General features: G+C 27.2%; 2 protein-coding genes and 1 long non-coding RNA gene across 7 annotated transcripts; all 3 read right to left on the bottom strand.

The window, feature by feature from the left end:
• Nucleotides 1-162: 162 nt before the first annotated feature.
• LOC105429966 (uncharacterized) lies at nt 163-6,281 on the bottom strand. Of its 5 annotated transcripts, none has more exons than XM_089079283.1 (5): nt 6,023-6,165; nt 4,168-4,387; nt 2,928-3,258; nt 2,167-2,727; nt 163-2,067 (listed from the first exon to the last, which is right to left on the bottom strand). In XM_089079283.1, exons 3-5 carry the CDS (start codon nt 3,136-3,138, stop codon nt 1,367-1,369), a joined length of 1,473 nt encoding a protein of 490 aa, XP_088935409.1. In that variant the 5' UTR covers nt 3,139-3,258; nt 4,168-4,387; nt 6,023-6,165; the 3' UTR covers nt 163-1,366. The 5 variants fall into 5 exon arrangements, with proteins under 5 accessions (XP_088935409.1, XP_088935408.1, XP_088935410.1 ...); XM_089079282.1 differs by having other exon boundaries at nt 4,207-4,387; XM_089079284.1 differs by lacking the exon at nt 4,168-4,387 and adding an exon at nt 3,339-3,477 and having other exon boundaries at nt 6,023-6,153.
• Nucleotides 6,282-7,280: 999 nt separating this feature from the next.
• LOC105429967 (uncharacterized) lies at nt 7,281-10,291 on the bottom strand. Its single transcript, XM_089080323.1, has 5 exons — nt 9,583-10,291; nt 8,676-8,968; nt 8,529-8,597; nt 8,165-8,257; nt 7,281-7,592 (listed from the first exon to the last, which is right to left on the bottom strand). The coding sequence occupies exons 1-5, from the start codon at nt 10,169-10,171 to the stop codon at nt 7,542-7,544; spliced, it is 1,095 nt and encodes a 364-aa protein (XP_088936449.1). The 5' UTR covers nt 10,172-10,291; the 3' UTR covers nt 7,281-7,541.
• A 140-nt stretch (nt 10,292-10,431) lies between these two features.
• Nucleotides 10,432-11,088, bottom strand: LOC148935903 (uncharacterized). Its single transcript, XR_016139979.1, has 2 exons — nt 10,865-11,088; nt 10,432-10,767 (listed from the first exon to the last, which is right to left on the bottom strand). It is a non-coding gene; the product is annotated as an uncharacterized LOC148935903 (long non-coding RNA).
• Between the last annotated feature and the right edge of the window lie 87 nt (nt 11,089-11,175).

Raw genomic sequence — 11,175 nt, 5'->3', positions numbered from 1 at the left:
CATAATTCTGTGTGTGACAGCTGTTCACGAAAAATTTCAATGCAAACGAAATATTTTTATATTTTGAAATGGAAAGGTTTCTGGAATAGAAGAATTTCTTATGTTTATATGACTTTTTTTCATTCTTAGGAAGAGTAAAATATGCTAAGTGGGACAATCAGCCACCCTGCACATTGTATTTATTATTATAAATATACATATAATTAAATCTATGTAACTTAGTTTTAAAATAAAACTTTTATGACTATGACTTAATTAAGATTTGTAGCTAGACATTAATTCATAAATTAAAAAAAGCTTATATATTTTACTAATACAATTTTTATGATAAAATATATTAAAAAAAAATTTGTATAGAATATTAAAAAAATAATTAGAAAAATAATTAGAAGAATATTTCAAATCATTGATTTGATATAATTACAATAAAAAACAAAACTTATATCCAAATTCACATTAGTAAATTAACATTTTTAATTTATTATTGTAATATACATATAATATTACAATTAAAGTATCATAAAAAAATATATGTTTCAATTTATAACTTTTTTATAAATTTAATCAGAATTTTTAAATAATTTGATAATTAATAACTTAATTAATAGTTTATGTTAAAGACTTCAAAGAAAGAGAAGAAACTTGAAGTAGTTGAAGTAATGTGACTAGAACAAGGTTTTAGATTAATTAAAGATTTAAGATTAATAATTCAATTCTCATAATACTGTATTACACGCACGCACGCACGTACACTCTATATATATATAACAAAATGTACAATTCAATAGTACAAGTAAATAGAAGATGATATATAAAAAGAACTTAATAGTTATTAAGAATGCATCTGTATAATAGTGTTATCTCAATATTATGTAGAATTTCGGGAAGGCTATATGACTATGATTTGTCTTATTATTCTATGTAAGATACAATTTTGAAAAAATTAATAGTTTCTGCGATATTTTATATTTTATACAGAATATGCGCAAATAAAGTATAAAATATCTATAAACCATTGACTTTCTGGTGACAGTATCTTTAATATTTTCATATTCAGAATGACTAAAGAAATCATATATTTGTGTAACAAAAAATATTACATTAAGAATATGATGACTAGAAAAGGTATCAGTATTGCAATCTACAAATAAATCAATATTATAATTATGTGATTTTCTTGAAATCTTACGAGTTCTATACATTTATACATTTTATACATTTTTTTCAGAAATATTTATTTTTTAAGATATTAAGGAGTTCCGACACTTTTCGTACATCTTGTACATATACGTGTGTGCGTGTGTGTGTTGTGTGTGTGTGTGTGTGTGCACGTATTGTTATAAAATTTGTAAATTCTATGTTTAAACTAATCATTTTCGTGTATTAAATTAGACATTATAGAATCCATTTTTATAACTTGTACTTTTGATGTTAATGCTTTCATTAAATCCATATTATATGAAGACCAATAACTTATCAATTCTGGAAATTCATTATTATTAATGTACTTAATTTCAATGGAAGCAAATTGTTTTCGTGAATTTAAATTTGGTTGACAGTTAAGTTTATGACACAATTGCATTATATCACTTTGACTAGCATTAATAGCTTGAACATCTGTATAATTCACAAAAACTATTAGAACACTTTCTATAAGTTTTTGTTCTGTAATGGTCGCTTTTCCTGTTCGATCTGATAGCATATCCATCCACTGCCAGAACTTAATGGCAAACCCAGAAGTGTAAGATTTACTTGAAGTAACCAAAAATACTGGTTTTGATGCAAATGTGTTTGAACTTGCATGATCCCATATGATTATTGGTTCTTTTGTTAAGTTATGCAAAGTTAGATTTATATTGGCGCGGCAAAATTGTCCTGGACATAGCCCTTCATTCTCTATAGTCAAATAATGATACGGAGTAAGCCTCCAAATGTATTTATCATTATATGTTTTTAGTATTTCGAATAATCGTGGTACTACTGTTGATTTCGCAGCAAATTTTGTATGTAATTGTCCTATTTTTAAATTACGAAATAAGCTTTTCAAAGATATGAATCTCGTTACATCTGTAACAAGTAAGAATTTCTTAATATTATGGATAAATAAAAATAAAAACTATAGAATTAGTTTTTTTTTCTAAACTACAAAAAAATATCTAAACATACGTTTTGCATTATCATCATAACAATCATAAGATATATTGCCGTTAGACACAAGATTATATATATCCATAGAAATGCAATTATTAACTGAATAACGTTTTAATAATTGGCCAGTCTTGCCAGATAAAAAAACAAGCGATGACGCATTTGCATTGTCTATTGCTATACTTAATAGATCTTCAATATTATCCGCATCAATGTCTGGTAGAATAACCGGTAATTTGGGAAATGTATGAATTGTAGAAATCCAATGAATTGTTCCAGCAATTGGTTCTATGCTAATAAGCAGTCCTTGTTCACCAGCGATAATACAATCTGGTTTTCCAGATAAATCAATATCAATACTAGTGCAATCTATAATAGTAGGTAATCTTTTCAATGGAACCAGCCATAATGGTAATCCATTAGTTCCTTGCATTGATATAATTCCTCCTCCTTCTGGAGGTATCTGTCTTTGATGTACGATTTCATCTGTTGTACCATTTCCTCGATATTGTTCGCCGTGAAGAAGAAATATTAGATTATATGGAGATCCTGGTACTATGGTAATAGGCCCATATATTTCTGTATTTAATGAAGAAATAATAAAAATTAATATTTGGAATTACTTTGTTTCCAAAAATATTTTTATATTTTATTTAATATCTAAGAATTAATATACAAATATCATAGTATATAAATAATTTATTCATTTTTACGTCTTATAAAATACGTCCATTATAAAATAAAATAATAAAAATAACATGTAGCATTAATGAACTCACCTACATTTTGTAAGGTTTTATCCCATGATATAGATGACTGTGGTTCGATAATTGGTAAGCAAACCATCGAACTATCACAAGGTAATACATACAAAAAGATAATTATTGTAATAATGCACAATAATATAGATGTAAATAAGCAAAAACGCCTCAATGGTGATATATCTTTTCTTTTCCAAAAATCATCTCTTTTACTTTCTTCAATTAGCATTATTGGTATATCATCCTGATAATATTTTATTGTGTTTTGTCTGTTTTGTGTGTTGTTCTGTAGATTTTGTGATTCATCCAATGGATAAAATGTACCATTTTCATGATTCAAATGTAATTCCTGAATTCAAACAAAGAATTATTCTTTAAATAAAAATTTGCTAAATTAATTGCAAATATTATTTGCAAATATCAACCTACTTAGAAAGAACTTCGCCTATTTTTAGTCAATCATTCGTCATAATCATTTTAGCCAATCATACTTACTCAATTATATATCATTTTGTAGATAATAATAGAAACATTAAATAAAATTAATTAGTTTTACATCTTCAAATTTCTGCAAAAAAGAATTAGTTTTTTAAAGCTATCGTCTTATTCATTGAATAGCTCATCAGAACTGAGAAATATGTCATTAACATTTCTAAAACGTATTTGTATGCCTCCAGGAAGATATTTCCTAGACAAATCCTAGATATCAAATAAATAACATAATATAAGCATAGCATCTACAGTACGTTTGCTGTTTATATATCTTCTTCTTTAGATGTGTGAAGTTAGCATCCCAACATCAAAATTCCATAGCTCTGATTCTGAGAATTCGCGTTTCGTTTTGAAAAGACTAAGAATTCTCTATAGTAAAAGAAATTCTGTTAATTAATGTCGGCATTAAAACATGGAATGCTAACTTCTCATTGAAATTTGAGATCGAATAATTTTGAGTGACTTAATAGCTTCATTTTGTAAATATCTAGAGTTTACATAAAAAAATTTTGATCTATCAAATAAATAAAAGTTTTGAAAATTTAATTTTGAAATATGATAATACTAAGATATTTTAATTGATATTTTATCCATTCTAAAATTCACGAAAGTTCACGATGATTAAAAAAAATTTATATTCAAAACTGAAATTTAATTTTAACTCTTTATGCTTTACAATTTGATGATTTTAGTGATAGTACCGCAATTGGCTCAAATTTTTATATATAAAATAGGCAAAGTTCTTTATTTACATAATTTACTCAACATTTTAACTTAAGTAATATAAATCGCTTTCATAGATTACGTTCACTATCCAAAATTTTAATGTTATCCAATGCAAATCCATAATTGCAATTTATCCTATGTTCGGTAATTGTTGAATGCGTTTTATTTTTACGAATGTGATTCTGATATTCATTTAATTTCATTTTCAATTGCCTCATAGTTTGTCTCACATAGCACTCATTGCAATTGTTACAGCAAATCTGGAAAGCCGCAACATTCGTATCTGGCATGAAGGAATTACTATTGAAATCACAAAAGAAATAATAACAAATAAAAAATAAAAGTAAGAAATCTCTGATTTACAATACTAATAAAAATAGAACAACCGGAACAACTAGATGTCCTTTTTTTTTTCAAAAACAATAGTTACCTAAAATCTTTTTTTAAGTAATCAGCTATAAAATTAAAAATAAATATAAAAATAAAAATAACATTAAGAATAAAAATAATAATAAAAATAAGACAAATGAAATAAAATAAAAATAAAAGTAAAATTAAAAATACCTTCCAGATGGGAAAAGCCACTTAGAGGACTGACAGGAAGTACAAAAGATCAGACAAGAAGCGACTTATAATGTTATCCATCATATACAAAATCAAAGTAGAATAATCGGTAGAGAAAAAGCAAAAAGAAACAGACCGTTCAAATTAGATAAATGAAAGGTAAGGGATAATAGGAGGAGGAATTACGGGTTAGAAGAGAGAAGCCAAATTCAAAACGGAAAGATAGTTTTCTGGCAAGAAATCGGCATCATTTTGTTTAACCTCTGACGTTATTTTTTACATGTATTTCAGAGACTAGTCTTTTATTGGTTTTGAGTTATCGAGAATTTTTACATTATCTCAATCGAACTCGTGATTGTTTTCCAGCCTGTGACTCACAGACGGAAAATCAAAAGTCCTTTTAATGTCAGAACAATGTTCTTTAATTCTAGTCCTCAGCTATCTTTTTGTTTGGCCAATATAAAACGTATCTCAATCATGGTTAATCTTATAGACCACACCACAGCGTGATGGTTCGAGTCTATCTTTCCCCGTAAATATAAAATTGTTAAGTGAATTATTCAGCGTAAAAGCCAGTCTTGTTTCCTTGTAATGCATTCGAATTTCTTGTTCTTCATGTAAGGAATAGTAGAGTGATTTTTGATCGAATATTATATGTATATTTGAATCACTGCTTTCCCATTTGACTATACTGGTAGATAGATGTTTGCGTCTGTTCATGATGGAGAAAATAAACTCCATAGGATAATTGTTCTGCATTAATAATGTCTCAACCAGAAATTTTTTATTTGGAGCTTATTAAGATATTTAATATTAAATATTTATGTAAATAATATAATATAAAAAATAGGAGTTTACTTTTTGATATTATAGTTATATTTAAGTTTTAAAGAAAAGGATGTTATTTAAATATAGAATATTGTTTATGGCCAATATTCATATTCAATTCTTATATTTAAGATGTCTTGACTATCATCTTAAGATTTTCTAATAACTTGATAATTAATTAAAGAGCAGTATCTCAAGCATCTTAAGACATATTACTTAGAGCTTAAAATAAGAATCGATTATTAGGGTGTCAGTGTGTGCTATAGCGTATTCGATTCGCTGATTTGATTTAGTTCTGTCTCTTTTTATTTCATGCCCGACTCGCAATTAACAAATCGAATACGCCATGTATGCGTGATCACTTAAACTTAACTTAAATCGGATTTCCTAATTCAAGAGATTCCCTAAGAATTAACTGCATTATATCCGTGAAATTTTTTGGAATTAATTTTTTACAATTTCTTGTGCATTTCTATACAAGAATACGTAAAAAAAAATCTCACCGCTATCGTAGTATTGTCGACTTGACAAGCGATATCATTAGTTTCGGTCAAACACTCCTCTTCATCTTCAGTATCGGTATTGCTTATACTTTGCGGAAGAGGAGTGTAACCTTTGCCGCTATGATCAGTCGACATATTATGCGAATATGTTCTTGTAATGTAACTATTTTTCCTTCCGTGATAACATAACTATGTCAACATTATTATGATTGAAAAAAAACCAACAAGAGGAACGGTCAACTCCAAATCGATATTAGAGACCTCACGTGGCAAAAGCGTAAAACTCTGAAATCAGAGCTGCTAACTTCGAATAATGAAATCTCTAACTTTTTATGCATGAAGATCGTGCGCGCTATTTCATTAGTAAATCTAGTCACAATATAAGTAGATACAGCAGATTCACTCTATGTTGGCACCCTTGATCTGAAATGGTCGGCCATAATATTGAGTGTGCAGCGCGGGTAAAGTAATGAGCATGATACTATTTGATGGAGCAAAGTTTTAGCTTTAAGTTTAATCTTTTTTTTTTAATTGCGGTACAATGATGTTTAACAAAGTTATAAACAATAAAAATACCCATTTAATCCGTAATGACTCAATAACAAAAAAATCGTCGAAACGTTAAGAAAAAACGATTTTATAAGAAAAGCTTCAAGCTTTTACATTAAACAATCAAAAATTTTCAATTTTTTTTTTGTACACGTCACAAGCCCACAAGTGAGTTGAGAAGAAATTTCCCATTTTGTACATTCTCCACGTGTAAAAATTCCCAAATTCAGAGAAAGTTAGAAAATATAGTGATCTTTTCAAAGTAGAAATTTTAAACTCAAAAATCCTTGTTTTCGATTTAAATTTTGTCATTTTTAACGAAATTATAGCTGTCTGAAATTTGTCTATTTTTATCAAGAGAAATTCTTAATTAAGTGTCTCTCTAATTTTTGAGTAGTTTATTTCATAATTGAGATATTTTATATTTTATATTAAAATTTTTTAGAGTAAATTATAAAAGAAAAATTCTAAATTTACAGGTTTTAAATATAATTTTAAACTAGACTTTGTTTATAAAGAAAGAAAAATTGCATTGATTTATATATATAATATATATATATATATATATATATATATATATATAGTATATCTATAAACATAGAGTTCTGTTTAAGAAAAAAAAATGCAATATATTTTGTTAATACTTATGAAAGGTGAATAAATATGACATAGGAATGCAAAAAATTTAGAATTATTTATTTTATTCTGTAACATTTTTAATTTCAATAAAGATACAGTTTTTCCCAGTTGCATTAAACATAATAAGTTGATACCAATTATAAATTATAATTAACATATGTTAATTGTAATAATTTTTTCTCTTAGTATATAATTAACAAAATTATTTTTTAAATGCATAAAGAAAAATTTATTCGGTGTCCTGAATATACTTTTTCCAATCTTGATAAGTATTAAAGATTTCTTTCGAAATTCTTCAATGTATTTACTTATTTAAAAATTATCTTCGAGTTTAACGAATAGACGAAACTAGTACTACATACATCAGTATAACGCCGAATACCTGTGAAAAATATATTTATAAATAAATGTGAAAAGAACTCTGATCAGTATTCACGATTTATTAGGATTTATAAAGATTAAACTATTACAATTTTTAAAAATCCAAACACATAAATATATATCATAAGGGAAGCTTCTAGCCTTCAGTCACTGATTTTAAGAACATCAAATTTTTGTTAAAATGTAGTATTGGTATAGAAGTAACAAATAATATTCAACAATTTCTTGTCAATAATTAAAAAGTACAGCGTTTCCGAATAATGTTTGTTATTTCTATATCAATACTATATATTAGAAAAGTTCAAAATCAGTGATCTGAAGGCCGGAAGCTTCTCTTGTAAGTTTACATGTCATTGATTTATATAAAATCGATTTTCTTATATCAAATTAATTTTATATTATACATATTATATAACTTTATATATATGTATATATATAATATATTATATTCAAATTTGATTTTTTGCTAAAACTGATAAGATGTATTACAAAAGATATTAATTAAGTGTTATAATAACAGCTTTAATATTAGTGTTTAAAAGACATGATAAAAGTATATAAAATACCAATTACCGAAAATGTAAATCGGCTATCCAAGTTAAATAAGCCACAAACTCTGATGTGTATCGGATGTGCTTGTAGAAATACTCCTAATTCTATCGCTTCCTAAAAATAAAGAACATCGCTAAAATAATGTTTATATTTTTTTCTGATTAAAACAAAATATTAATTGTTTCTTAAAAAATCGTTACTAGTTATCAAAGATAAATAAATTGTCATTTTAAAAATTTAAAATTTTAAGAATAATGTTAGCTTGCAATTTATGGATATGTTTAGAATAAATTCTCAAAGATATTTCGAAATTATTTCTTAGATTTTTGTTATGTTTCTTCGAAGAAACAGAATAATGATAATTCGAAGAAAAAATTTTACTCACAGTCCAGAATTTGTTGTGGTTAAATGTGGAAACTTCAACCGAGAATATCATACTCGTTAACGCATTTGCCTAGAACAATTTTACATTATTAGAAAAATCAATCATTTCAATTTTGTTCTTAGATATATCATGTAATATTTTTGATACCTGATCGCATGTCAAATCACAGATACGACTTATAGTTAAAAGTTGAAGCGATAAATACAGAAGCATAACACATTGGCCGCAAACCAGTAGCACGCTATTACTTCCATAAAGAGCATTGAAGATACAAGTTATAATGTCCAGTAACATACATGTGATCCAACAAAACAACTGCGGACTGTAGTAAGAAGTGAGATGATTTGTTGCATCATTGAGGCACTGATGTAATCGCTGGATATTTACAATTATGGAATGGTCGGCATCAAATAAACTGATGTCGACACTAATGGATTTTCCTACGGCAAATTTTAATACTATCAAAACTATCACATATATTTTACATATCCTTTATTACATGTATGTGATATAAGTGAATAAATAAGTAACTGGAAGAATCTTCCCTCGGCTTTCTTTTTCGGAGTTCCAATTTCTTCGGGAACCCATAACAAAATTATTTTGTCGTACATCCGACAGTACAATAAATGCATATAAAAGTCTTCTTAATATGAGCTGGCACATATACGAATACACAATTGGCTTTGCAATTGCCTGCGCGAAATGCTGCCACATTTCTTGATTGTGCGCGTCTGAGAATGCACACACGCATGCATGCACGCGCATTTTTAGATGTTAGATTTGATATTTCGAAATATACACCATGTGTGCTTTTTTGTAAATTATTAAGATTAATATTAAAAAATTTTATTTCATTTTTATTATCAAATTAATTTGATTTGATTTATTTATTAAATCTAGTTATCGATTATTAACGATATTATTAATCAATCAAAACATAATCTTTAAATATAATTTTTTGAAAATTTTTTGTTTTTACAAATTTTCAAGAACATTTTCTAATAATTACAATTATAAAAGCATAATTATAATGTATGAATATCTAGATGCATACCAATCAATTTATGACATAACTTATTGATGTGACGGAACCTACGACGCAATGCATCATATAAGAAGCAGAATTTTGCGATTTCCATGGAGAATAATATCCGCATCGTGTATTGTATCATCAATTCATTAGTCATATTTTCTGTTTCTTTAATAACAAACTTTTCTAGTACACCAAATAAGAACCAAGCGCCGATAATCAATAATATGATCAACCATTGTATATAGCGCTTCTTTTGCTCATTATTAATATCTCGACATTGATGTTGTATTAAATCATCGAATTTACGAGATGTGATTAGAGCACGTTCAAATTGTGAATGTCGCACATATGACAGCAATGTCGTCAATATCATATAAAGAGTTCGGTTGTATTGATTGATCCGTCGTAGAACACATTCCACACTATTAGCTACACAGAAAGTATTGAAATCGAATGAATAATATGCTGTAACGCAATACATGCCACATGCGATGAATGAATATACTGTCAACAGACGAAAATTTGTGAATACCGAACGTTCGTTAATCGTATGTGGATGACAACCATAAAAACGCGATAGATATAGCAACCATCGACAGTTTTCCAGCATAGTTGTATAAGAACTGACTTTATTGCTCTCTAATCATTGTGAACATCTCGCCAGACTTCATTTATGTTAATGATAAAGTGCAGATAAACTTTTTTATTATTTCAGATGAGACAGAGAGATATGATAATAACAGTAATTTGTCTCTATTGCGTGCAAAGCTTATAAAGTAATAAAATCTAAAATATAAAAAAGAAAATTTTCGAAAATTCGCTTTCCTTAAATATTTCTTCACAGTTGGAATAAGTCAAAAAAGAGAGATATAAAAGAATTAATTGTGGACTTTACTAATAGAATTATTATACCAATTATTACAATATAAATGTGTTTTTATATAAAATAACATTAATATTGTATAATCTTTATATATCGTGACATGTATCTTCCGTAACAATCAAACAGTTGGAACACGCAATTCATCAACTACGAGCAATGATTGATCCTTGCTCGTGTAGTTGATGGATTGCATGTTTCATTGAATTTTATGCATTTATTATCTTTTTTCTTTTGTATTAAAAATTTCTTTTCATTTCTGCTTTATATAGTTATCTTTATTTCTAGAATGCAGTGGTATAGATTTGATAACATTGCGTATCTAGCTGGAAAAAATAAGTATGAAAATATTATAGTATCATAAAAATTAAAACTATTTTAAAACAATTGTTCAACATTACTATTACAGTATACCATACTCACGAATTGATGCACATGGGAGTAATCATTATCACGTTCAACATTTTTTCCAACGCTCGAAAAGTGGATAGATTTGAATAACAATCTTGAGAATCAGAAGCTTCTCCATTTTCTTGATGTTTAATTAAACCTCCAGTAGACCGCAACAACATTCGTGACGAGATACGCGCATCTTCCGGATCGATAAACAAGCTCAAACCGATTTTCCATCGTGCCTGTGTAAACATTTAAGCGACCGCGGCATTTACCAACAAAAAGTTGCACATTGACGAGCTCACATAATACCCAATCTCTGACAACCGAGGCTAAGTCGT

The sequence above is a fragment of the Pogonomyrmex barbatus genome, unplaced genomic scaffold (assembly GCF_055798465.1).
Source record: "Pogonomyrmex barbatus isolate J1 unplaced genomic scaffold, ASM5579846v1 scaffold3, whole genome shotgun sequence".
Classification (NCBI taxonomy): Eukaryota; Metazoa; Arthropoda; class Insecta; order Hymenoptera; family Formicidae; genus Pogonomyrmex; species Pogonomyrmex barbatus.
This window is presented reverse-complemented; position numbering and strand designations above follow the sequence as displayed.

Bases quoted from the DNA above. Each gene is read 5' to 3' on its own strand.
- LOC105429966 (XM_089079281.1), bottom strand. From the start codon at position 6,157: ATGTCGACTGATCATAGCGGCAAAGGTTACACTCCTCTTCCGCAAAGT. The intron at 3,259-6,022 runs GTGAGATTTTTT...GTTTGAATTCAG, and splicing joins TCGACAATACTACGATAGCG to GAATTACATTTGAATCATGA. The intron at 2,068-2,166 runs GTATGTTTAGAT...TACTTGTTACAG, and splicing joins TTATGATGATAATGCAAAAC to ATGTAACGAGATTCATATCT.
- LOC105429967 (XM_089080323.1), bottom strand. From the start codon at position 10,171: ATGCTGGAAAACTGTCGATGGTTGCTATATCTATCGCGTTTTTATGGT. The intron at 8,598-8,675 runs GTATCAAAAATA...AAATTGTTCTAG, and splicing joins GTGATTTGACATGCGATCAG to GCAAATGCGTTAACGAGTAT. The intron at 8,258-8,528 runs GTGAGTAAAATT...CTTTATTTTTAG, and splicing joins ACCACAACAAATTCTGGACT to GAAGCGATAGAATTAGGAGT.